Raw genomic sequence first — 25,095 nt, 5'->3', positions numbered from 1 at the left:
GACACAGTCCACAGGCCCAGATCCCTCAGGTTGGGTGGGAAGAAGGGCCGGGGGTGGGGCATCAACCCCAGCCCCCCCACCCCAGCCATTTCTCTCCCTATTTTTCAAGAGATTCCCAACCACTATTGGCTCAGTCAGAAAATTAATAGTCTATAAATACCCCAAGCGCAGAAAAACGGGGTGGGGTGGGAGGAAACGCACAGTGCGTGGACGGCGGCGAAGGCTGGCGGCAGGCTCCTCCCCCCCTTTCCTTTCCTGGCAGGAAAGGGTCCCCAGCCCGCACCCCAAGGCAGGCTCTGGCCAGCCTCTCCCCTGAAACGGCTTTTCTTTTCTTTTCCAGGAAAAAGGAACATGGAAAAGGAAATCAGGAACAAGAATTCGAACATGGAAGAGAAGCAATCCCTGGCAGTCATGGGCTTGGTCGCGGTTGATGCGCACCTGACCGCGGGGTTCCTCGCCCGGTGGTTTCAGAGCCAGGGTTTGCGGTGGGGGCTCTCCTCTCCGCGGCCCCCTCCCCTGTCTGTAAAGTGCATAATGAGGCATCTACGTTTTTGACTTAAACCTGAAAGGAGTGGGGAGGGAGGCAGAACGGAAGGGGGGGGCGGCTTCCTTGTCTCCGCTCTCTCTCAACCATCTGGAAAGACTGCTACATATTTGGAGCTTGGGAAGGTGGGCGGGAGGGACCCAGTGCAGGTCGGGAGAAGGATGAGGCAATGGAGGAAGGGGCGGGGAGTGTGAGCCGAATCAAGGAGGCAGGAACCCAAGTCCACGGAGAGTTCGGAAAACCATGGTAGGAATTGAAATTTTAAAAAAGAAAAAGAAAAAAAAAAAAAAAAAAAACCACCGGAAGGACACGGAACTGGGAGGGGGGAGCCTCTTGCTGCACCGAGAGACAGCCTGCCCTCCCGTGCGAGGCCACACTGGCGGCCACCCAGGGCTGGGGCGAGGGACAGGGTTCCTAGGCCACCACGAACTCTGATTTGATGTCGGGGTTCACTTCTGGCTTCCAGACGGAGTCCTCGAAGTCGAGGCCCAAGCCAGCCGCCTCGCTGGGGCCGCCACCTCCCCCGCTGCCGGTGCTGTCGCTGCGGCCGGCCTTGCGGCTGGGTGGCCAGTGGTAGGGACCGCGGGCATCACGCCGGGCCTTTCTGCGGAGCCGTTTCTGCTGGAGCAGCAGCTGCAGGCGCTCCACCTTACAGCGGGTGGCTCGGTTCTCTGTCTGCCGCAGCCGATCCCCTGCAGAGGACGCGGTGGACATGACTCTGAGGGTCCCTTGGAGGCCAGAGTCCCAACCAAATGCAAGGACCCCCAGCAGCTGCCCCTGGATATCAGGCCCAACCCAGGACACTCCCTCCAGCGAGGGAGCCAGGCAAGAATATCTACTGAACCTTCCATCAACTGGGCTGTCAGCTCCATGAGGGCAGGGTTGGCCCAAGACAGCCTTTAGTGACTCAGCTGTCATAAGCACTAGCTGCTCAGGCTGTATCTGTTTCCCCTTCAGGACCCGGTCTCAGGGGCCCACTTCACAATTCTGAAGGACTTGGAATGTGTCCGGAATAACCAGGTTTTGTGGGGGCAGGGGGGCGCAAGCTGCCCTTGAGCAGGAGGAGAAGCTGACCCCCTCCCTCCCTCAGGCTGACTGGGCCATTCACAGTGGTTTCACCCACCATCTGGAGAAGGTGCCCGAGGGGGGTGAGGAGGAAGTGCGGATGGAGCCCCCTCTGGAGGACACAAAGACACTGTGTGCCCCAACACACACACTCCCTTCTCTACAGGCGCCTGCAGAGCAGGGTGAGCGGCAGCTGGCAGCCCCCTCCCCACCACCGGGGGCTCAGCTGCTGGAAGAGGCACACAGAGAGGCCTTGAGAGACCCATTGAGGGGGGGTGTAAGGGGGACACTTACCCGGGGGCTTGCACAAGCGGGCCTGGCTCAGGGAGGCCGGGGCCGCAGCCGCCAGCTTCTCGCAGGAGGTAGTTTTGGGGCCGAGGTCTGGGGTGCACTGGGCATGGCAACGCAGCTGTGTGAGTGATGGGGGCATGCCCTGGTAGTGCCGTGTGGCACTTAAGAGGTCATTGAGGATCTGCAGGATGGTCCCGATGTCCCGCCTCGGCCGCCCGCTGCTGTCCTGGCAGTTGGGGTGCAGCGTGCCTGTGGGGAGACATGGATGAGGACACCCCTGGCTGACTTGGGCACTTGCACCCCCCATTGATGGACCTGTGGCCAGCTGTATAGCCAGCCACGTGCGTGGTGACCTGGGGAGCGTCTCATCCCTAGTGTGTGTTACCGCTCATGGGGACACTCTGACACCTACCAGAGAACGTCCCTGAGAAGACCCCTGGGGCGTGGTTCACAAAGCTCTCGATGACTGCGCCAGGTTTGCGGGAGCGGGAGGTGGGGCTGCCCCCAGTGGGGGACGTGGGGCTGGCACCGGTGCTGGCAGCGGGGGAACAGTCCATCTGCTGATGGGGGAGGAGGGCACATGAGCTTGGGGTGCGAGGGTAACCCTTGGGGTTCAGGGCCAGGGGATCACCCACCACACCACACAAGCCCAGGCTGTGGGGAGAACTATGGGATTCTGGATACAGAAGACATATCTGGGGCTCTGCTGTTCTCCCGCTGCACCCTTCCCCAGACTCACCTCGGGGCAGGTGGTAGAGGCTGAATGGGAGCGGAAAGAGCCGGCAGTGACAGGTGAGGATGCGGGGGCAGGGCTGGTGGGCACTGGGGGGACGCGGGCGGCACTGGACACTGGCCGGCAGGGAGAGGACACAGGGGTGGTGGTCATGCTGGGGTCCCCGCGGGTGGCGGCGGCAGCAGCAGCCAGCACGTGGCGGTGCTGCAGTGGGGCATGCTGGGCTGCAAGCTGCAACTGGACAAACATCATGTGGTCCCCCACACGCAGCGCCAGGGTCAGCGGCGAACGGCCTGACAAGAAGTCACTGACCTGCAGAGAGAGGCCTGTCAAGTCTAGGGCCCTAGCCCACAGTGCCCCCAGCCCGGCCCGGCCCGGCCCCCCACGCTGTGTGACCTGGGGCCTCTCGCCGCCCCTCTGTGGGTTCTGGGGTCCCTGTCGGTGCCACGGATGCTTAAATAAAATGAATCGGTATTTCCGGAAGCCGCCTCCGCCAGCCCGGCCCAGGTCGGGAGCCGCTGGGGGCTGTGGGGGGACAGAGGCAGATGAGACGGGGGCCTGGCCCACCCTGGCCAACTTGGTTCTTTCAAGGGGAAACCGAGGCCAGAGGGGGCGGGGCCCAGCCGGCATCTCTGCTCTCAAATAACCCCCAGCTCACACCTCTCCCCACCCTCTCTCTGCCTGCACACTGCAGGGGCTAGGCTCAGGCCCCCTCCCAGCTAAGCTACTTGGGCAGCGAGTGGGAGGAATTCCTGGACAAATTCTTGTCCTAACCTTTGCTTTCTCAAGATAAATATTTATCTGTCCTGGGCGGGGCTGAGGCTAAGGGGGAGGCGTTGCCTCTGCCGGCAGTGGGGGGGCCCTGACCATTCACTCTGTGGCCTGAGTCCCCCAAGGCCTCAATACAGCCCATGCAAACATGAATCTCCAACCTGGCAACCCCTTTGGAGCAGGTGAGGAGCCCATAAGATCCCCCCATCTGCACTGGCCCCCTCCTTTGGGGGCCCGCCAGCACTGCACTCTCCCCAGGGGCCGGGATTGTTGGGGGGGGGGGAGTGGAGGTTTCTGAGAAATGACACAGGCCAGGATGACTCAGAACCACCTCCTCCCTGCTCTCTGCTGGCAGAGGCTGGTGTAACCTTCCCTGCTTGGGGGCCGTGGGGAGGAGGCAAAGGAGGCGGACAGAGCGCACTCCCCACTCCCCGCAGCCCCTTCTGCATGTGCCCTCCCCAGCCCGAGATGCCCTTTGCAAAAAGGGCCTGGGTGGCTTTGTAAGAATGGCTGCCCCCCCACAACTCCACCCTGCAACTTCCTCCCAGGGGAGGGCGAAGGGGCAGGCATGACTTGGTGCCAGGCAGGGAAGCAATGCTGGGAGCCCAGTCACTCCGCCCAGCAACTCCCCGACTCCCTCCTGACGCAGGCACCCTGGGGCGGATGTGAACCCAACACGCCCCAGGGGCCCCCTGCCAACCACAGCACCGCCCCCCTCCCCAGGAGCAGGGAGCTCAGGTCACATCTGCCCCAAAAAGCACACCCCCAGCTGGCTCCCGGCTCTCCCTCCACTTCTCTGCCCCTCCCAATGGCGGACCACCCAGCTCCCAGGGCCCCTCCTCCTCCCCTGTGCTAGCCGGCTGGCAAGGGCAGGACGCAGCACGCCGGGGAGGGGGCGAGGGCCTCGGGGCAGGAGGAAGGGAAGCCGCTGAGCAGGTTCTGAGGCCGGGGGCCAGCCCAGCCAGGGAGGCTGAGGACTTGCCACCCCCACCCTGGCAGCAGGCGGATAGCTGAGGCCTGTGTCACCCTCCTAGGAGGAGGGCCCCACTGCCAGAAAAATGAGGAAAGGAGGGGAAAAAAAAAAAAAAAAGCTGCAACAAAACCGGGAACCCTGTGTGGGCCAGCCCCAGCCTTCCTCCTCATCGCCCTCCCGCGCGCTTACTAAATATTTTCCTAACATCCTGTCTGGGCTGTGCTGGCCCCAGGGCTGGGTGCCCCCACCCCCTCCCCCTTTTGGGGCAGAGAACAAAGGCCAGAGGAAGGAGGAGTAGGGGTGACTCCCCACCCTTCACAATGGGGTCAGAGAAGGCGGAAGGAATGTCACCCAGAACCACCCCCCCATCAGAATGTTAAAAAGGTTGCTCTGGGGAAACCGCAGTCTGGCCAGGGGGAGCCCTACGACAAAGCCAGTGGGGCTGGGGACCCAGGCCCCGGTGTGTGGGAGTGGTGTGAGAGCATGGGCCAAGGTCACCCCGCAGGCAGGCTTGTGAAAGCTGGGCCCCCTCCCCCATGGCGGCCACCGTGGGAGAGAAGGCTCTCAAGGTCAGGTGGAGAGTGCTGGGGGGGCGGGGAGGAGGAAGAGGAAGCTGGGTGACCAGGCCAAGCTGGCACGAAGGCGGAGCGGCACGTCTCCTCCCCTTCCCACAGGCCTCCTGGGAGCACAAACAACCCCTAAGCTCTCTGGAGTGGCCGGGTACTCCACCGGTTGCCCCCAGGGGTTGGGAGAGCGCTGGTGCGCGTCTTACCTGGGTCTCCGTCAAGCTCTCCAGGGCCTGCATCACAGACTGTTCTGGCCTGGAGGCCTGAGACTACAGAGAGAGGAAGGAAGAAAAGGAGACGCTGAGGGTGGGCCCTGACAGAGAAGTGGGGTGGAGTGGGGTGGGGTGTGCAGCCCTGCAGGGAAGGGGTCCTGTGTCAATGCTGGGGGCTGTGCTCGCAGGGGAGGGGGCTGCCTGCTAACGCGGGGCTTCAGGGCTCGCTGCCCCAGCCATTTACCATGAGGCCCGCCTCCACGGTGGGCACGAGCGTCAGCTTGCTGCCATCCCCCACGCCGAACTCCTGCAGCTTCCCCGAACTGAGCCGGCTGAAGGGGGGAGGAAGGAAGAGGGTGAGGCTATGCCGCCGAGACAAGGCAGGGACTCGGAAGCAGAGTCCGCGGGGGAGGGCTATGCTCATGTGGTAGAGACAGGAGTCCATCGTCCCCACCCCTTCCTGGTTTCCAGATCGAGGGCCCTGAGTTTGTGTGGAGGGTGGAGGTCAGACCCTGGGAGTCCCATGCTGGCAGTTCAGACCCCTTATTCCAAGGCACCCCAGTTCTGGACTGGGACACTCCAGCTAAGCCTCAGAAAAGCACCTTTTCACCATCCAGGCCCAGCGCGCCCCTTGGCACCCTCCTCCCACCCCGGGGCCGCCCCCTTGTAATTCAACCACCCAGGCCTGGGCTGTCCCTGCGGGCCAAGCGCTTAGCCTTTCGGGGCTTTGCCGGGCGGGCTCCCCTCCTCCCTCCCTCCCTCCCAGGCGCAAGCCGCCGCCGCTCAGACAAAGGAGACCCTCCCCCACCCTCCCCTCCCCCACCGGGCCCCTCCGCTGGGGATGGACATTGCGTGTCCCCGGAGGCCCGCGGAGGGAGGGCTCCCCGGCCTGGAGGCGATTTAAATCGCAGGGGGGAGGGGTAGACTGCGGAGAGCGCTCGGTGGCGAGAACAAAGGGGGGCAGAGAGACGCGAGTGGGGGGTGAAACAGTCAGACGCAGTGGGGGCCGCTGAACAGATGCGGAAGCCGGCGGGTCGCAGGCAGAAGAGGCCGCCGCAGAGCCCCCCACCCCCGCAGCTGGGACCCCTACTCCGCCCGGAACTCCTGCCTTCCCGTGGGCGACGCCGCCTAAGACCGACCCGAGGCGCCCTCGCAACCGCCTTTGTGCAGCGACCCCGGGCGGGGGAGGGGGCCGAGACACGCAGGCCGAGCAGAGGGCGCCCGTGAGCGCGCGGCGCGCCCCCGCCCCCCGTCTGGCCGCCCCCTTCCTTCCCCGAGCGGCGCGCTCTTTGTTCCCGCCCCGGGGCCGGGGCCCGAGGGGGCGGCGCGGGGGCTGGGGGCGCGCGGTACCTACGTGTCTTTGTGGAGCAGCGCCAGACGCTCCTTGGGCACTTTGAGGCGTTGGGACAGCCGCTTGCGCAGCCCTTCCACCGTCTCGTCGGAGGGCACCGACAGCTCGTAGCGGGTGCCTGTCGTGCTGTGGATGGCCAGGCTCATGGGCGCCGTCTCGGCCGTCGGGCTCAGCTCGCAGGCGCCGCCGGGGGCCCCGCGCCGGCAGCTCCGGGCGCCGCCGGGCTGCGGCTCCATCCCCGGCCCGCGCTGAGGGGCTGGGGTCCGCGGGGCGCCGCCAATTCTCGCCGCGCCTCCGGGCAGAGCGGGTTGGGGGAGAGATCCCAAACTGGTTTCCTCTGCGTCCCTGGAAGCGGGGGGCAGCGAGCGTCGCTTTGGAGAAGGTCCCAGGAGTGGAAGGTGAATCAGAAATCAAAAATCCGAGTAGAGCTCCGAGGTCGCGTCGGCTCGCCGGGGCGCCTTCCTAGGTGGGGACTACACTCCCAACTCCTTTCCAGGGCGGCGGGCTCGGGGAAGGGTCCCAGAAGAGGGGGCGCCGCTCACCCAGCCGCGCTCAGGGATGTCTGCTACTCGGGCCGTGCTTCCCCTCGCGTCCCCTCCCTTAGCAACAGCCGCCGCCGCCGCCGCCAGAGGATCTGGGGGAGAAAGTAACAGAAAAAAAAGTTATAATGTATCAACGTTCCGAGGGGCGGGGCCGCCGCCCCCTCCCATTCACTACTTACTCCACCGGCCCGCGCCGACCAATCAGCGTGCGCCGAAGGCCCAGTCGGCAGCGTGGTCCGGCCAATGGGAGCCGCCGAGGCACCGCCCCACGTGGCCGCGCGGGCCCGCCCTCTCGCCCCGCCCCCGACCCGGTGGCCAAGCGGAGTGCGGCGGGGGCGGAGCCGGCTCCGCTCCGGCCCGCCCCCGCCCCCGCCCCGCCCCGCCGCAGCCATTCATAAGGCCGGGACCCTCAACAAAGGGCGGGCGGCGGGGCGCTCGGGGCCCGAGACCCCCGGGCTGGGGTGGCTTGTCGTGGGATAAGGCGGCGGCCCGAAGCTGGAAGAGTAGGAAGCCGGGGCCTCCCCCTGGGCCCGTCCGGGAAACCGCTGCAAGCGGAAGCGGGACGCGATCCCCGCGCCTCGTGGCTGGGTCCCCGCTGAAGGACTCGCGGCAGGGTCGACCTGCGGCGCCCCCTTTCCCGAGAAGCGTGAAGCCCCTGCAAGGGGTGGAGCTGCGGGCGGGGCCTGCACCCCAATGACGTGGCCGCTGCTGGCCGGCCCCTCCCGCGCCTGTGCCACCTCGCGTCCCACCCCCGTCCCGCGGGCCGGGCCCGCTTCCCGAGTCGCGCCCGCCCGAGCCGTGACGTGACGCGGCGTCCCCGGCTGCGCCCTCGCGCGCCGCTCGGGGCTGCGGTGAGTCAGCAGCGCTGGCGCGCCCTCTGCCGGCCCCGCCCGGGAGCGCTGCCCAGAGACCGGGGCAGGGGGCGCCGATGCAGCCCGGGGTAGGGGGCAGTCAGACGCGACTGCGGGCGTTAAGGGAGCCTAAGAGCGTGAAGCCTCTGCGTCAGTAGACTGGGGCTACACAGTCGAGGAAACAGAGGCCAGAACGGAAACTAACTCAAGGTCACTCGCGGGGAGTGGGAGTGCCCCGGGGGCGGGGCGGGGCGGGGGCAGAGGTCCAGACTGGGCTCTGCCGGCAGCGCCGAGTCCTTCCCATTCTACGTCCCAAGGGGCTCCCCAGGGTTGGAGACACCTTGAACCCTGCCTGCTCAAAGAACAAAGAAAAGTAGGGCACCCTTAAGAGCCTAGAGTGAGAACCCTCTTCTTTGGCCAGCGAGGTCCCGCCCCCCACTCACCGGGAGCGGATCGTCCGAGGTCCCAACTGTCCTGAGTGTACCCACGTCCGGGACGAGTACGCGGTGGCGGAGCCGGTCTGGGGCTGAGCGGGCGGCCCCCGAGCCTTTATCCGCACCGCCTTCCCTCGGGGTGGAGTTTAGGCGGCCAGGGGGCGGGGGGCCGGGCGGTCGGTGACGCAGGCCGGCCCCCGCCCCTGCCTGTCGGCCAGGGCCCTGGGGCACCGTCCGGCCTGGGCCACCCGCCCCCTAAGCTTCGCCCTTTTAAACAGGGAGGGGTGTAGCCCTCCTGGTTTGCTACGAATCAAGGGTCACGGTCGGCAGCGCTGACGACTGAGGGCACCCGCACTCCGGCCCCCGCCATAGGGTTTTGGGGTGCACGGCTGGATTTGCTGCCCCGCCCCTTTCCTGCTACCCCAGGCCCGGTGCTTCCGCTTGGGGGCGCCCGCATTGGGGAACGGGAAAGGGGGGCCTGAGTCAGCGGCCTGCGTCCAGGAAAACAGGCCCGTCACCTGCCTGCAGTTGGGGGTGCCCCCAGCCAGCTGCCCTGGCCTCCTGCATCCCTTAACGGTGACCTCAGAGGGTATTTATGGAGCGATTCACCAGCTCCAGTCCTGCCCTGTGCATCTGTCACTACCTGCTGGGCTCTGTGACTCTGGAAGGCAGTGACCTTTGTGAGCTCCTGTGGTATGGAGTGAGAAAATACGGCAGGTCTCTCCGGAACCCCAGGGATACAGGGCCCTCACCTAAGCCTGGCAGTCGACATCAGCCCATTAGGTTAGCTCACCTGCTGGTGTCCAGCCTTAGCTGTGGGTGTATTCACCCTACCCATCTTACAGGGGATGAAACCAAGGGCATACAGCCATTGGTTTGTCTGCAGCTTTGTCCCTGCAGGTCGTCTTGTGTAGGCTTTCTAGGGTGACCCTGACTGAGGGCAGTTCCCTCTCCGTCCTCCTTCCCTCTCTGTCCAGAGGGGGACCCCAGGCCACCCCCATCCACTTATCTGTGCCTCCCTTTATCTGACCCAACCACCTCCACCTCCACCCTTGCCCTGGGGCCCCTCCCAGGGCTGTGCTCCTTTCTAGGATGGAGCCAGTCCTCATCCTGCTCCCACCCAAGGCCCCCCAGCCTCTGCCCCCCACCCTGTCACAGGCACACCTAGACACTCCCAGTCGCACAGGATCAGGGCTGCGCCTGAGAGATGGACAAGAGCTTGCCAGAGACAGAAGAGCTCCAGGGAGGAGCAAGTCCATGCCAAGTACAAGAGGCTTGAAAAGAGGGCCCCAAGGTGAGGTGTGGGACCAGGCCATGGGCCTGCATCCAAGGAGAGCAGGGAGGCAGCATGGGGGACGTGGGCTCTGAAGCTGCAGCATCTGAGCACAGTAGGGCTCCAGGGCGGGCAGGCCAGGTGGGACCCTCAAGTCGTCAGGTGGCACTGGGTGGGGGTGTTGTGGAGACCTCAGCTGGGTCTCCGATCTCACCTGGCTGGGTTCCTCTGCCTGCAGGGGAGTAGGCTGGTCCTGGCATGGGCCCCCTGAGGATCACACACACAGGAGGGGACCAGCCCCTGCCTGGCTTTGCAAATCCAAGTTGATTAAATTTGCCAGATCAGCCTGCTTCAGGCTCTCCTTCTCAGAAGACCCCTCTCACCTGGCTGCTGGTCCCAAGTTGCAAGCACACTCTAGGTATGAGGGCATGCCTTCCCAGGAAGGAGATGAGCACCATCTAGCCTGCGCTCTCAGTAGGGGGTCATGGTCCCTGGTTCCTGGCCCTGTCACCCACTCCCACCCAGGGTGCCCTGACCCCAGGACAGGACCTGGCCTATGCTGGCCATCCCTGCAGTCTATCAGCACAGAGGTCCCCAGGCCAGGCTCCAAGCATTGCCCATCCCTCAGGGGGCCTGCTCTGCGCTGTAGGGCCCGGCTGTATCCCAGTCCCAGAATGTGGCCTTGGGGCGAGGGGCCGGAGGCAGGTTCCCTGGTGTCAGGGCTGCTGCTTCAGTGGTCGGCGATGGTCTCCTTCTGCAGGCCCCCTGCCATGTCCTCACTCTTATTTATAGACCAGATAAGGAGCTGGCCAGGAACTGGAGGACCTGTGCCCTAAACCGGGGGGGGGGGGGGGGGGGGGGGGGGGGCAGGGATGGGGTAGGGCTGCACCTGAGCCCCCACAGCAGTTCCAGCATTGTCTGAGCTGGGGGTTCCTGGGCAAGTGGGGGCCGGCCACTTGGCCTTCACCTGCCCAGAAGGATCACCCGGACAAACGCCCTCTTCAGACCTGCAAGCTGGCATGGCAGCTCCCAGGACATCAAGCCTCAGAAACAGCCGTGGGACAGTCATTTGCACGGGACCATGACACAAGACCAAACAGCCCATCCGTACCAATGAAGAGCCCTGGAGTGGCCTGTCACCTTCTAGCTGCCAGTGACACACAGGGAGGCCCAAGCTCTCCCACACATTCACTCCCCTGGAATCCCGCCAGCTCTGCTCAGACCCAGGGCCAGGAAGGGGGCAAGGCAACTCCTGCCAGCCACCTGAAGCCAGCTCTAGGAACACCCCTCAGTTGCAAAACATGGAGTGACTGGCTGAAGGAGGTGGGACAGCACTGAAGCTTCCAGGTGCCAGGACTGCCCCCGCCCAACCACCCCACCCATCCGGGGCCATTCCAGGGGCCGGGGTGCCACGGAGGTGCCAACACCACCAGGGACTGGGCACCCAGCCAGCTGGGGCCACCCACAGGCCAGGAGAACACAGGGCGGGGCCTTCGTGGGAGCAGGCAGAGCCGGCCCCTTCCCAGTGCAGCTAGGGCGGGGCGCCTGCGAGGCACACGGCACAGTCTGGAACCTGGTGGAGCCCTGCTGTCCGCTGGGCAGCCCAGGCCCAGCCCACAAGTGGCAAACCACACCCCTGCCCACCATCCTCAGACCCAGCTTGGTGACCTTTGCCTGTCCCCACCCTCTCGGGGTGAAGGACAGAACCCAGCCTGGTTTTACTAGCAGTGCCGCTACCTCCCCCAGCTTACTGCAGACACTCAGAACGTTTCAGGACACAGCCTGCGGCCCCAGGAAAGCTGAAGCTGGCGTTCAGCACCCCACCTTAGTGGGCAGACACAGGAAGCCAGCGAGACGCTGGGCTGGATCCGGAGCCCACCACCAAGCAGGATAAAATCAGCGTACACAAGTTGAATCCCAGGTCTTTAATATGGGCTGGGCAGGGGGCAGGCTGTCTGCTGGCGGTGGCTAGGAGCAACAGTCTCTGCAGCAGACACTGCAGGGGCAGAGTGGTGGTGCAGATGGCAGGAGACCCCCCCAGGGGGACAGCATTCCCTGCGGGCAGGGCAAGTGTCCCAGCCTGCCCCCAACCACCGACCTGCCAGAGCTGGGTTGTTTCCCTGGGTTTATTTAGCATAAAGGGGCAGGGCCCCAAGAGGCGCTCTGGGCAGAAACTGGCACTGTGCTGTCCCCTAGTGGCTTTTTAACAGGACAGCTCCCCGCAGGCCCGCTCCCTGTCAGCCTGCACCCACAGGGAGCTGGGTCTTCATGCCAGGCCACCCTTGCCCAGCTCCGGCCTGGTCTCCCGGCTGGACCAGTGTGAGGCAGGCACCGCCTACTCCAGAGCCTTCACCAAGGCCTCGTTGGCCTCGATGCGGATTTGGATCTCAGCCCGAGTGGCCTCGTCTGCTGCCCCCAACAGCTCCGACTGTGCCTTCTCCAGGTTCGCTTTGGCTGCCTGCAGAGGGTGGGGGTGGGTGAGGGCTGAGCAGGGACCTCAGCCCGGCATCTGTTCCCACCAAACCCCAGCTTCCCCTGGGACACTCACCCCCAGATCCAGCATGTCCAAGGTGACGGCTTCCTCAGCCAGTAACTGCACGGAGGAGTCAGCATTCACTGTGACAGAGCCACTACTCACTGCATGAAGAGGGAGCTTGAGAGTTAGCCCCATAGCCCCTGTGAGGCTGGGAGGCTGACCCTACAACCTGGCTCCAGGGTTCAAAGGCCCCAACACACAAGTGGACAGGTGGCCACCAAGTGCATCCACTGGGGGTTGGACATGGAGACAGAGACCCTGCTCTTTGCCCAGCAGCTAAGTTTGGGGTGATCCCCAGCTGAATTCCAGTGCTGGACAGGAGCCATGCTGTGGAAGACCTTTACAGAACCAAGGACCCCTTCTCCAAAAGGCCCCTGCCAGGCAGCACTCTTAGATCTCTTTCCCCAGTCTGTCAGTCCCAACTGCTGAGCGGTTACCTCCCAAACCACAATTAGACCACTGCCGGTATGGGGGCGGTCTATGTCCCTGGCGCCCTTTCTCAAGCTGCCAGCTGAAAACTGGACTGAAAACAGTCGGCTGAGACGAACGTCCCCTACTCTCTGTGTGCCCACTCGACTCACCGAAGTATTTGGAGGTGGTGCCATCCTCAGCGTGGACCACAACCAGGCCTGGCCGCAGGACCTGCAATGTGGGCACATGGGCTGCAAGGATGCCGAAGGCGCCGGTCTGCGTGGGCACGTCCACCTGGCGGACGTTGGCGCCGTTGAAGAACACCTAGAGAACACACGTGAAGAAAGGGTCACCTAAGGCTAGTCCCTCGGTGTCCTCTGTAGTTAAATAGCTAGAACAGGACTGACAGCTGGGGGTGGGGGTGGGGGGCACAGGCGGGTCCGCTGCGGCCAATGTTTCAGAGGGGTGCAGCACCTTCCTCTACTTGAGGACGAAATCGACACCCTAGCCTTCGCGGAAGCAGATCCGGTTAAAGCACCACCAGCGAGCCGCCAGGGAGGACACACTGAATTCTGCAGAAGGGCCGAGGGGCTCAGGTTGTGAACCCCGCGAAGACGGGTACATGTCGAAATAGGGGCTGAGGGCAGGCGACCCGAGAACTGGGGGCTCGGATCCCAGACCACAGGTCCGGCATGGAGGTGGTCTCCGACCTGAAGGTTGGGGGATGGGATCCCGGACCACAAAGAGGAAGGGCGAGGGTCTGGAACGCGGGTCCCCGACCTGAGGGTTGGGAGTTCGCATCCCGGATCACACGGAGGAGGGGCGCGGGTCTGGAGTGAGAGTCGCCGACCTGAGGACTGGGGGCTCGGATCCTGGGCCACATGGGGGAGGGGTCCAGAATGGGGTCCCGAGCACCGCGGACGTCCGAACCTGCGTGGGTGAGGCAAAGGTGAAGGACATCTGTCCCGGACCCGCCGCAGGGGCCTGAGCAGCGGCGGCCTCGGCGTAGGCGCGGACCTGGCGTACGAGGCGGCCCAAACCCGGACGGCGGAGCAACGCGGCGGGCAGCATGATGGCTGGCGGACAGCGGAAGGCAACGCTGAGGCGAGTTGACTCCTGTTAAACACGAGCGGCCTGGAGGGCGAGGAGGACGACGCGAGAGGACTTCTGGGAGCAGGATCCCGGCGAGAGCGCACGCGCGAACTACGACTCCCGGCGCGCTGCGCGCGATGCAGAAGACGAAGCACCACCTGGGCGCGTGGCATGCTGGGGATTGTAGTTTCCTTCCGGTGAGCGCTCCTAGCCCTGTGGTACCTTGAGGGAGATCGGTTACACGACTCTGCACCCTGAGGACCAGAAGCCTGCACGGAGAAGTTACGGAAACACTTAATTCAAGATTTGGGGGACGCTCGTTGGATGTCAGGCGCTGGGGAGACATCAAGGAAATAGCGAGATTTCTGCTCTAGTTTGGGGTGGTGGGGGCGTTTAATAGACATTAACGTAATATAAGAGCGCCCGAGGTGGCAATAGTGGTAAAGAACCTGCCTGCCAATGCAGGAGACGCGAGTTCGACCTTTCGGTGGGGAAGATTCTCTGGAGGAGGGCATGGCAACCCGTCCCAGTATTCTTGCCAAGAGAATCCCGTGGACAGAGGAACCTGGTGGACTACAGTCGATAGGGTCGTAAAGAGTCGGACTCGACTGAAGAGACTTAGCACGCGCGCAACACAGTTTATAAGTTGTGCAGTACATTACGAAGTAACAATTTTTTTTTTTAAAAAAGGAGATAACAAATACATAAAAATAACAAAGGGGCGAGGGCCGAATAGAACAGGCTGTGACTGTGGGAGGTGCAGGCGGCGAACCGGGGACGGCATCCCAGGTAGAAGAGTATTCAGTTCCTGCAAGCGTCCAGCAGGAACCTCTTGGCTGTAACCCTAAGGGTGCCGGCAGAGGGCGCACTGCGCCCAGAGGTGCGCTCCCCTCGGCCCCGCCCGGCCACCGCCCCCGCGCGCTGCTGACGCAGGGGCGCGTGCGCGCGGGCGGCCCAGGGCTGCGCTGCCGTCACCGCGGCCCGCGCCGCCTCGCTCGCGGCGCTGACGTCACCGCGCCGCCCCCGCGCTCCGGCAGGTCCTCTCCAGGGGTTGGGTCCTAGCCCCCACCTTGGGCTCCGGGAAAATGCGAAGTCGGGCTCCGCGGGGCTGGGACTTAACATCGGAAGGGCCTTGGCTGAGGAGTGGACGGATGCAGAGCGCCAGGGAGAGGTGTCACACCTGGGCCCGTGGCTGCGCAGGTGCTGTGTCCAAAAGAGGCTCCCACACCAGGGAGGCCCGAGGCCTGGGGCCCAGACCCCCGCCAGACCCTCTACCACAGCGCTGTTAAGGGCTCCTAGGGAGTCGGTCCCTATGCGTTGGGCATCCTAGCTCTAGTTGGATGTTTGCAGAGGGAAGCTGTACTCCCATTTCTTAGGGGTGCGTCCTGTCCACGCCGCCTCTCGGAGCCCTGGATCCTACTGGAATGGAGGCCTATTCTAATCCGCGCCTCAAACCAATCTACTGGACTGGTCTCTAATTCCCCTTCCAGGGTAGCCAAGGGGACGGGGCTACCTGTTATCCAGGTCCCAAACCTGGGGTTATCCTGGAATTCTCTGCTGGACCGGTCAACAAGGGTCCTCCACCCAGCTCTGCCACTGCAGCCATTGCTGGCTTGGATGGCCCCCCCCCCCCCCCCGCTCCTTCCTGGCCTCATCACAGTGCCTCGTCCACGCACAGCCAAGAGGGACAATATCACTCCCATCCTGGGAACCACAAACTGGCTTCCCCCTGTTCCTCTGGCATGTTCATCTTCAGCCCACACACTCTGGGACCTCAAGGACTTTGCACATGCATTTCACACGTGCCCAGAGCCAGCCTTCCTGGGTAGTTGTCCCCCTGACTGCTCCTTGTCCTCCATTGGCAGTGTCCCCTTTTCATCCACTTAACACTCATGTTCCCTCCACTGTACTCCCCCCAGGGATATGCTCAGGGACCCAATGCAACTGAACTCCTGCTCTGGGAGGTCAAGAGGCAGAGGTGAGCAGGGACACAACACACAGGAACAAGCAGCAGGCAACGACACGCAGGGCCTCGAAGAGAAGCCAAGTGTAGCAGGGCATGGGAACATGGGGTGAGAGTAAGAGCTGAAGGAAGCAAGGCAGGGAGCAGGCCGTTCAGGTGTGGCAGCTGCAGGTACAAAGGCCCTGGGGTTGGAATGGTCCTTCCACTCTCACTGCACAGGAAAGCAGAGCCACTGAGCTGTGTTGAACACAAGGCCCGGCAAACTGGGATGGGACCCCAGCCACGCTGGTGGTAGCTTGATGACCTTAGCATCTAGAGGGAGGATGCATAGTTGTCTGAGAAAGAACAGCTTTGGGGCTGACTTGACATGGAGTTTCAGCAGGGTAGTCCTGTTTGGTGGCACTCACAATAGGTTGGGTTCCATTATCTCTGCCAGTCTTAACAAGGCGACCCTGACAGTGCAGCCCACACAAGGGAAGAAAGATGGACACGTGCCCCAGAGCTCCCTGGCTGTGCACCCAATAGGCTCCCCAATTGGGAAAGCCATCGACGGGGAGTCTGTGCACCCCCAGGACACTGGGCTGCGGGGAGTCGTGCGCCCCAGGACCAACACCCCTTTGGTTCCCCCGTCCCCTGGGATCCACGGGAAGGGTCGAGGAATCGTGCGCCGTGGACCTGGTACGGAGATTCAGCTGCCTCTGGAGAGGGCGGCTCCGCGTGGGGAGGGGGCGCCCGGGAGCGTAGGCTCCGCCTCCCGCCCCCTCCGGAAGGGAAGGAGAGGCGGCGGCCGGCGCGGAGCAAGCAAGCGAGACGCGGTGGCGAGAGCGGTGGGGGCGACCGGCCGGGGACCGGGCGGCTCCCGGCAGTACCGAGCGGGTCGGAGCTGGCTAGCCGCCAACGCGATCACGTGTGCAGCCCCTCCTCTCGCGCCTACCTCCCCCGCGCGCCGCGCTCTCCATTCATAAATTCTCCTCCCGCTACCGCGGCTACCGGGCGCCGGAGCCAGCCGGGAGCGCTGCGCAGCCGCCTGCCCGCCGCCCATGGGCCGCGCACCCCGGCGCTGAGGTAGGCGCGCGCGGGCCTGGGGTTGCACCGGGTCGGGCGGGGGGCAGGGCGAGGCCGCACGGCTAGCTCTGGCTAGAGATCTCCGGCCCTTGTCCGCGAGGCGGCGAGGCCGGAGGCTGCGAGCAGAGGAGCCGTGGCCGGCGTGGGGGCCAACCTGCGGCGCTCTGCACCCGGACTTCGGCGCCCGGCATAGGGACCCTCGCCCACGCCCTTCCCAGCCTGTTTCCCCTTGAGAAATTCGGCCAGAGTCGTGGCATTTCCGCCCCGTGGCTTAGCCCGAGGTTGAGACATGCCCGAAGTCGGTTATCTGCATCTCACTTCTTGCCATCCCCATCTCCGGGGCCGGTTGGGGACGCGGGGGTGGGCGCAGTGGCGAGCCCGATCCGGAGCCGAGGCCCCGCGGGACTTAAGGGTGGCCTGTGGCCAACCTCCGCCCTAGGTTCACGTCCCCGACTGCCCCCTAGAAGCCCACCTCCCTTCCCCCTTGGCCTCCTACTGTCTTTCCTGGTCTCCTGTCAACGTCCCTGTGCCTTTGCTACCTCCCCCTCTAGCCTGAACTCATTTCCCGACCTACATAGAGGGGCCCTCTCCCCCATGGATGCAGGGGAGCCGCGACCAGCCTCTGACCCGAAGTGTCGAGGACACCTGGCTTTTGCCAGGCCCCTCCCCTGCAATGGGCCTCGGTCTCCCCGGTCCTCGCGTCCAGTAGGGTGAAAACCCCGATGGATTGGGGGCGCTGGAACCTGTGCACAGTCTCTCCCATTCCTGTGGGCAGGGGCCGCGCGCAGTGCCCAGTCAGAGCTGCTGGTCATCCTTGCCCCAGACTCCGTTCCCTGACATTCCAGAGTGTGGCCGCCGGTCTATCCCATCCGGAGGGCGTGTTGGGGAGGGCGGTCAGGTGCAACGTCTAGGCAGTCCCTCTGCTGAGATCTGAGACCCTTCCTGTCTCGGCGCCCCAAGCGTCAGGCAGACGTGGAGCCGGCCGGCTCCGGCAGCGAGGGGGTGCGGCGGGGGCACGCGGGCGGCCGGCACCGGCGGGCGGCGGCGGCAGCAGCCATCTTGCCGCCCGGGGCTGGCTCCGGCCGCCCCAGTAGGAGGCCTCCCTCCCCCGCGCCCCCTCCCCTCCCCAATGCTCCCTGGCAACCCGCCTCCCCCCCCCCCCCCAGCTCGGCCTGCTAGCTCAGTCACCATGGGAACCAGATTCTTGAGGGTTGGGAACAGATGCGCCTCCTTTGGCCTTGTCACTCCCACTAGCGCTGGGCGGAGTGAGTCCTGAACCTCCTGGAGTCGTGACCTGGGGGTCCCGGGGCTCGGCATCTCCGTCCCCTCCCCTGGCTAGACAGCCCTGCGGATGGTCTTGAGTACCCGCTATTTTGGAAACCGTCTCCTGGGGCCGAGGCTCCCCGGATGGGGCAGGCCAGACCCCTGGGGTCTGGCGGTAGGTAGTGAGCTGATTCAGGTCTCAGTTTCCCCTTTCCTGGGCAGGACTCCCAGCCCGCGCCACCTTGCCGGGCCGGCCCCACCGGCTGGGGAAGCTGGTTGTTGATACGCACGCGCCTCCTCTTTTTCAAAGAAGGGGGGACATGGAGGTCTGATCCGAGCCGGTGGGGGCTGCCTCGGGGCTCCCCCACTACCACCACTCTGTGAGTCACCGCCCTGTGTGGGCCCCTGCTCCCGCTCCCGGGAAGGCAGGCAGGAGGGGGGATGCGGGAGCTGGAGCTGAGCAGGCCCTGCCTCCGCGCCCCACCCCTCCTCCTAGCCTCAACATGCAGCCCACGGCCACCATGGCTACGGCCGCCGCCGCCGCCACCACCACCGCCACGGTCGCCCTGACCACGACGTGGGACAACGCCACGGATCGCCCCACAGTGAGTGAGGGATGGGGGGAGAGGGGGTGGGGCAGGGCTGCTAGAGGTCATGCCCACTGGCCCTGACCCCTGACCTGCTGACCCCGCAGGCAGAGCCCGACCCGGTCCTGGACAACTATCTGCTCCTGATGGTGGTGATGGCGCTCTTTGTCGGGGGTGCCCTCGTGGTGCTGTCGGGTGCACTGCTGCTCTGCAGGCGCTGCTGGGAGGTGCACCGACGCCTCCACAGGTGCGCAGACCCCCCCAGGGGAAGTGGGACAGGTCAGCATGAGTGCCCCGCTAAGAACAGGTGCAGTGAGCTCAGGATGCTGCCTGTGGACAGGAGCCCTGTTGGGGCCCCAGGGAGGGCAGCCAGTCTGGGTCCACAGGCCCACCGTGCTCTCTCACTACGCTCCCCAGAGCCCCAGAGGAAGCAGAGAAGACCACCACCACCTACCTGGACAACGGTGCCCACCCTGCCCAAGGTGAGGCGCTCTGCCAGGCCCTGTCCCAGCCTGTCTGCCCCCACCTGGCCACTCCGCGGCCGCCCCCCTTGGGCCACCTGACCATCTGTGTCTGTCTGTCTCCCCCACCAGACTGGGCGCGGCTCGATTCCGACTCATCTCTGTTTCCTTAAGCCCACGCGTAGGTGCTCACAGGCGCGTGCTGCGTGAGTGAGTGTGTGAGCGGATGAACGAGTGCCCGTCCACCCTCCCACCCTGCCCCGCCCCTGGTGGTTAGCCGGGCCCTCTGTGCTCCCTTCCCAACCACTCCCCTCCCTAGCTGCCTGCCGGCCCACTCGTGGCCCACCCTCTCTTGGCTCTCCTCGCAGACCCTGAGTTCAGGGGGGAGGATCCGGAGGGTCAGGACACCGAGACCCAGCGCTTCTTGTCCACCAGCTCCACCGGCCGCCGGGTGTCCTTCAATGAAGCAGCCCTGTTTGAGCAGAGTAGGAAGGCGCAGGACAAGGGCCGCCGGTAAGGAGGGCCAGTGCAGCGGCTAACCTGGGAACTCGCCTTGCCGCCCCCGCCCTCCCCAGCACCTGGTGGGCAGACTGACAGTGGGGCTGGAGAGGGCACTGGGGTGTGTGTGTGGGGGCCCGCTCGCTCGAGGTGACAGGCAGGCGTGCTGGGCGCAGGTACACCCTGACGGAGGGGGACTTCCACCACCTGAAGAATGCCCGCCTCACCCACCTGCACCTGCCGCCCCTCAAGATCGTCACCATTCATGAGTGCGACTCCGGCGAGGCCAGTGCAACTGCCACACCACACCCCACAGTTGCCCCCAAGGCCAGCCTTGCCATATTCCAGGTGAGTCAGGTGTCAGCTGGCCCGGAGCTCAGGGGTGGGACCCCACCCCACCCCACCCCACCCCACCCCACCCCACCCCACCCCACCCAGCAGGTACCACCTTGCCCACCCACACCCTCCCCCAGCTGTGCCCCTCACCTCAGCGTGGGAAGTGGGGCCTGGCCAGGTCCAGTGGGTGGGGGTCCAGCACACCCCCTCACCCACCCGTGCTCTTTGACCTGTCACTGCTTCCTCCTCCCCCCTGGCTCTGTCCCACAGCCCCCGGGGAAGGCCCTCACCGGCCGCTCCGTGGGCCCTAGCTCCGCCCTGCCAGGTGACCCCTACAACTCGGCCGTGGGCCCTGCCAACTTCAGGATCAGCCCCTCGGCCTCCAGTGACTCCGGGGAAGGCAGCTCGGTGAGGCCTCCCCCCACGTCCTCTGCCCCCTCCTCCAGCATGGGTCAGCCTATGGGCCTCTACCTGGTCCCCTCCCCAGGAGGAAGAGGGGCCAGTTATACACGGGGCACATATGCACCTGGCTCACCTCCTCCAGGGTTGTCCAGCAGCAGGAGAGGGCATGGTCAGGACCATCCCAGGCTGTGGGACAGGACATCCCCTACCCTGTCCTGTTCTGGGCTGGGCAGGACACAGCTGGCCTGTGCCTGGGGAACCTCTCAGACAGGGTCTGGGGGGTGGGGGGAGGCCCAGCCCCCTGGTTTAGCGTGGCCCCCACGAGCCCCAGCTCTCTGCTCTTCCTCTGCACTCCAAGGAAGTGACAAGTGGCCCAAGCCAGGCAGGCACTCGGGCAGCAGGGAGGGGTCAGCGGGTCTCAGAGCATCTCTCTCCTCTCACAGCTGGACACTGGGGCCAGGAGCGCCAAGCCTGGTGCGCAGGGGGCCGCAGCAGGGCCTGGGGATGTGGGCCCAGGCTCTGGGGCAGGCCCCGTCCTGCAGTTCTTCACCCGCCTGAGGCGTCATGCTAGCCTGGACGGGGCCAGCCCCTACTTCAAGGTCAAGAAATGGAAACTGGAGCCCAGCCAGCGGGCATCCAGTCTGGACACAAGAGGTAAGCTGCAGCCCCTGGTGGGGAGTGAGGCCCAGGGAGATGTGGAGCAGCAACCGGCTCTGCACCGTCGGGGTGGGGGGGGATGGTCCCCCATCCCCACCCCAGACTGGCCAGCATCATCTGCTCACCAGTGGGCATCTGGCCCACAAGCTGGTCAGGAGGGTAACCTGGGGCTGCACACAGTGCCCCAGTAAAGCCAGGGCTTGTCCAGCTGGAGCGGACAACAGTGAGCTCCAGTGAGGCCTCGTACAGCGTGTTTCTGGCACTGTTGTCAGTTTGCTGTGCTAGTGAGAGCACTCCTAGATGGCATGTACAATAGTATGGCTGTGTGCCAGTAAAACTTCATTTACAACCACAGGTGGTGGGCCTTTGATGCTGCAGACCCCTGCTCATGGAGCCCTGGACACAGGGCTTCTAAACCTCAACCCAAGGGCCATGCAGGTGGGGGGTGGCGGTGGTGGGGTGTGGCACCAACTCCTGGGACCAAGGCTGCTCATTGGAGCTCAGCAGGGCGAGGCTGCTAGGGCACCTACTGCCCTGTGGTGGAGGTGGCAGGTCCCAGTGCCAGGAGAGGCAGGGTGAGGCGACCAGGGACAGCACGAGTCCCCTTGTTGGAGCCAGGCTCCTGCACCATGGGGCGAGGGACGGCTGATTTCTGGTTGAGTGCTCCTGGCCGGGAAGGGGAGGGGAAGGCTTGTCCTGCTGCCCCACTGGGAGCCTAGATGGAGCCTGTAATTCCAGAGGTGATTATAAGCAAATGCAGGCAGGAAGCAGCAGAACCTGTCTGCTGGGTTACTACCATCCCCACCCCTGAGGCTCCACCACCCGGGCTCCCTGGCCCACCAGTGAGGCAGGATCTGGAGCTGGCAGGAGAGAGCATCACCTCTCCCCCTTCCCTGTCCCTTACTTGGCCCTACCTTTGGCCTTCAGCCAGGCCGTGTCTGTTACCTGATGTCTAGGAAAAGTCCTTGCTCTGGTCACACCTGCTTGCTGCCTTGGCACTTTCATTCATGCCCGCCCTGGCCGCCAGGTTCTTGGTCCTGGCCTTCCCGTCCTCGGTGCCTTGGTTTCCCAGCTGCACCATGGGGCGGGATAGACTCACCTGGCCCAGGCTGGTGTCTGCTGGCCTGGCTCAGATGTGGGCAGTGAGCCTGGTGCTGGGAGGGCTTAGGCAAGTGGTCGGTTTTCCTTTGCACAGGCTCCCCCAAGCGACACCACTTCCAGCGGCAGCGGGCGGCCAGCGAGAGCATGGAGCAGGAGGAAGGAGATGCCCCCCACATGGACTTCATCCAGTATATTGCCAGTGCGGGCGACACCATGGTCTTCCCAAGCCCCTGCCCCTTTCTGGCCAGCCCCACCAGCCCGCCCCCCAGTCTCGGCAGGTATTTTTCAGTAGATAGAGGTGCTGGGGTGGACCTGTAGGCCCCTGCCCCATCCCATCCCCCATAGGTGGCCCAGAGGATGGGCGGTCGAGTCCCTCTGGCTCCACAGTCTCCTGGAGGCTGCCTCACTGGGGCCATCTCTCCAGCACAGATCGGAGAAGGGAAGCGGGGGAGAATGGGTAAGGGTAGAGGGATGGCTGGGGCCCACTGCTTCCTGCTGAAGCCTAGGGCGTGAAGGTCTCTGCTGTGGACCCAAGGTACCTCCCACTTGCTGGTGCTCCTGGGGCTGGACAGCTGCTACTCAGAAACTGTTGTGACCACTTCTGGGGGTGCTGCCCTCTCCCCCAGCCCAAGGGCAACTCTCGGGAAACTCTGTCAGCAGGATGAACAACTGGACCCCAGGAGCAGGGCAGGCTTCCTAGTCCTGGGTGCTTCCTGTTTGGGGAGATCAACACTTTCTATGTGCTATCTTCCTCCTGGGTCCCTGTCAATCTGTGGTGGGGGAGCTAAGGTGGCCCCCTGGGGGGGGGGGTCAGCCAGGTGTCCGGGCTCAGTTGGACTCCACTTGATCCAATCCAACCCCAGCAACCCTTTGGTACACGAAGTTCTTAGTAAGAAGGCATCTCCTGAGAAGAGCCTTAACTCTTTCAGGGCGAGGGGCCAACCCCCTGCACTGCCAGCAGATGCCCTGGTCACATTTTCTTTTAACATTTTATTAATTTTTAATTGAAAGATAATCGCTTTACAATATCGTGTTGATTTCTGCCATACATCGGCATAAGTCAGCCATAGATACATGTATTATACATATATCCCCTCCCTCTTGAACCTCCCTCCCATCTCTCATCCTGTAAGGCCCTGGTTGAACTGGCAGGCGCCAGGACGGCTCCGGGTTAACCCAAGAGCATCCAGGCCAAAGTGGACAGGCAGCACTCAGAAACATCATCTTCCACGGCCCGGCTAAGCCTGGAGGGTTCCTACCTGTGCCCATCCTCCTGGACCGAGAAGCAGGGTGGTCAGGAGGCGGGTGGGGGAGGGGGCGTGGAGTTGGGGGAAGGAGGAGGCCTAATGCAGCCTCCTGACTGCGGCCTGGTTTGCAGGCTAGAGGCAGCTGAGGAGGTGGGCGCCGCAGGAGGAGCGAGCCCTGAGTCCCCCCTGGAGCGCGGCATCATCACGGGGCCTGAACAGCTACAAGACTCAGATGGAGAGCGAGACGCGGGGCTCGAGCAGGCTCCGACCATCTACCGCGATATCTGGAGTTTGCGTGCCTCGCTCGAGCTGCACGCGGCTGCCTCCTCAGACCACAGCAGCAGCGGCAACGACCGTGACTCGGTGCGCAGTGGCGACAGCTCGGGCTCGGGCTCCGGGGGCGCCGCACCCGCCTTTCCACCGCCCTCGCCGCCGCCCACACCCATGCCGCGGCCGGCGGATGGAGAGACAGGCGGACCACGCAAGCTGCTGCAGATGGACAGCGGCTATGCCAGCATCGAAGGCCGCGGCGCGGGGGATGATGGGCCCCCCAGCGCGCCTGAGAAGCGCTCCTCCTTTACGAGTGCAGGCCGTGAGGCCACCGTGGGCTGCAGCTTCGAGAGCTCCGCTCCAGAGACACCCGTCCGTCCCCGCAGCCCGCGTGCCTGGCCTCGCCGTGCCCCGCGCCGCGACTACAGCATCGACGAGAAGACAGACGCGCTGTTCCACGAGTTTCTACGCCACGACCCGCACTTCGACGATGCCCCGTCTGCCACAGCGCGCCATAGGGCGCGCGCGCACCCGCACCCCCATGCACGCAAACAGTGGCAGCAGCGGGGCCGGCAGCACAGCGACCCTGGAGCACGTGCTGCGCCCCCCACCCCATCGACAGCCCAATCTGGTGCCCCCCGCCCCGCACGCGCACCCCTGCGCCGCGGAGACAGTGTCGACTGCCCGCCCGACGGCAGAGCAGGCGACGACCCAGCCACATCCTCCATCCCCGTCATCGAGGAGGAGCCCGGTGGTGGATGCCCGGGGTCCGGCCTGTGTGCCGGGACCCCGGGTGCGCTGCTGGACAAGCTGGCGGCCACCTTCGACGACAGGCTCTTTCCGCCGCGGCTGGCCCAGCCGGTCGCCGTGGCCCCTGCCTTGGCCACGGCCGCGCCCACGTCCCCTGACCACAGCCCGGTCTAAGCCTGCGCCCCGCGCCCACCTCGTCAGCTTATTCGGCACCGGCGGGGCCCCGGTGCCGGACATACCTGGGGTGCGACGTCCCGGCACGCCTGCGCTGGGACCGCCGGCCTGGAGCACGAGCGCGGTTCCCCAGGCGCCCCAACGTGCGCACGCACAGTCCCTTCCAGGCACTTCGTAGAGTCGACTAGAGGGAGTGTGGCGGATTCTCACCTTGGGGTCCCAAGGGCCACACTCAACTTCCCTTGGCCCCAGACTGTGGCCTCGGGGTGTTGATGGGGGTTGCCAAGCGCACAGCGCCGCGTCTCTGGCGCATAGCTACGGAAAGCGCATGCACAGGGCTTGCAGCCAGCCGGGGTGATACGGGCCAACTGCGCAACACGCATGCGCACAGCGCCTCTCCCAGAGACCAATGAAGCCTCGAGATTTGCTCGATGCGCACGCGCTGCAATTCGCGCCAAGACACATGCACAGGGACCGCAGGGTGTCAAAGCTCAATCTCTTGATTGAGCCGTCCCTGGCTAGGAGGTTAGCTCGAGGCCGCGGCCACCAACCCTTCGAAGCCGTTTACCTCACCGCGGCGAGTGCTCGCGGCAGTCCGCACCCCCACACACACCCCCGAGCAATAACCGCTGCCGCCGCCCCCAGCCCTGCACACGCCTCCCACCTCGCTCCTTCC

General features: G+C 64.8%; 3 protein-coding genes across 7 annotated transcripts; 1 reads left to right on the top strand and 2 right to left on the bottom strand.

The window, feature by feature from the left end:
• Window positions 1-801: 801 nt before the first annotated feature.
• MIDN (midnolin) lies at window positions 802-8,489 on the bottom strand. 4 transcript variants are annotated; one of them, XM_061151220.1, is made up of 9 exons: window positions 8,343-8,489; window positions 6,510-7,140; window positions 5,400-5,487; window positions 5,150-5,212; window positions 3,030-3,158; window positions 2,640-2,945; window positions 2,313-2,460; window positions 1,904-2,149; window positions 802-1,236 (listed from the first exon to the last, which is right to left on the bottom strand). In XM_061151220.1, exons 2-9 carry the CDS (start codon window positions 6,740-6,742, stop codon window positions 959-961), a joined length of 1,491 nt encoding a protein of 496 aa, XP_061007203.1. In that variant the 5' UTR covers window positions 6,743-7,140; window positions 8,343-8,489; the 3' UTR covers window positions 802-958. The 4 variants fall into 4 exon arrangements, with proteins under 4 accessions (XP_061007203.1, XP_061007204.1, XP_061007205.1 ...); XM_061151221.1 differs by having other exon boundaries at window positions 2,313-2,457; XM_061151222.1 differs by lacking the exon at window positions 3,030-3,158.
• A 3,027-nt stretch (window positions 8,490-11,516) lies between these two features.
• On the bottom strand, window positions 11,517-13,748 carry ATP5F1D (ATP synthase F1 subunit delta). Its single transcript, XM_061151219.1, has 4 exons — window positions 13,484-13,748; window positions 12,724-12,877; window positions 12,155-12,243; window positions 11,517-12,064 (listed from the first exon to the last, which is right to left on the bottom strand). Exons 1-4 carry the CDS (start codon window positions 13,622-13,624, stop codon window positions 11,942-11,944), a joined length of 507 nt encoding a protein of 168 aa, XP_061007202.1. The 5' UTR covers window positions 13,625-13,748; the 3' UTR covers window positions 11,517-11,941.
• Window positions 13,749-18,056: 4,308 nt separating this feature from the next.
• CBARP (CACN subunit beta associated regulatory protein) lies at window positions 18,057-25,086 on the top strand. 2 transcript variants are annotated; one of them, XM_061151215.1, is made up of 10 exons: window positions 18,057-18,316; window positions 18,433-18,541; window positions 18,631-18,770; window positions 18,941-19,005; window positions 19,353-19,497; window positions 19,659-19,830; window positions 20,089-20,226; window positions 20,664-20,874; window positions 22,073-22,256; window positions 23,357-25,086. In XM_061151215.1, exons 2-10 carry the CDS (start codon window positions 18,440-18,442, stop codon window positions 24,417-24,419), a joined length of 2,220 nt encoding a protein of 739 aa, XP_061007198.1. In that variant the 5' UTR covers window positions 18,057-18,316; window positions 18,433-18,439; the 3' UTR covers window positions 24,420-25,086. The 2 variants fall into 2 exon arrangements, with proteins under 2 accessions (XP_061007198.1, XP_061007197.1); XM_061151214.1 differs by lacking the exon at window positions 18,057-18,316 and having other exon boundaries at window positions 18,385-18,541.
• Window positions 25,087-25,095: the final 9 nt, after the last annotated feature.

This window comes from Dama dama, chromosome 9, assembly GCF_033118175.1.
Source record: "Dama dama isolate Ldn47 chromosome 9, ASM3311817v1, whole genome shotgun sequence".
NCBI lineage: Eukaryota > Metazoa > Chordata > Mammalia > Artiodactyla > Cervidae > Dama > Dama dama.
This window is presented reverse-complemented; position numbering and strand designations above follow the sequence as displayed.

Coding starts and splice junctions, on each gene's coding strand:
- MIDN (XM_061151220.1), bottom strand. CDS start 6,742: ATGGAGCCGCAGCCCGGCGGCGCCCGGAGCTGCCGGCGCGGGGCCCCC. Junction 2,150..2,312: donor CTTCTCAGGGACGTTCTCTG/GTAGGTGTCAGA, acceptor GTCTCCCCACAG/GCACGCTGCACCCCAACTGC. Junction 1,237..1,903: donor CCGCTTGTGCAAGCCCCCGG/GTAAGTGTCCCC, acceptor CGTCCTCTGCAG/GGGATCGGCTGCGGCAGACA.
- ATP5F1D (XM_061151219.1), bottom strand. CDS start 13,624: ATGCTGCCCGCCGCGTTGCTCCGCCGTCCGGGTTTGGGCCGCCTCGTA. Junction 12,878..13,483: donor CCTTTGCCTCACCCACGCAG/GTTCGGACGTCC, acceptor TGTGTTCTCTAG/GTGTTCTTCAACGGCGCCAA. Junction 12,244..12,723: donor CACCACCTCCAAATACTTCG/GTGAGTCGAGTG, acceptor CTCTTCATGCAG/TGAGTAGTGGCTCTGTCACA.
- CBARP (XM_061151215.1), top strand. CDS start 18,440: ATGCAGCCCACGGCCACCATGGCTACGGCCGCCGCCGCCGCCACCACC. Junction 19,831..20,088: donor CCAGCCTTGCCATATTCCAG/GTGAGTCAGGTG, acceptor TCTGTCCCACAG/CCCCCGGGGAAGGCCCTCAC. Junction 20,227..20,663: donor ACTCCGGGGAAGGCAGCTCG/GTGAGGCCTCCC, acceptor CTCCTCTCACAG/CTGGACACTGGGGCCAGGAG.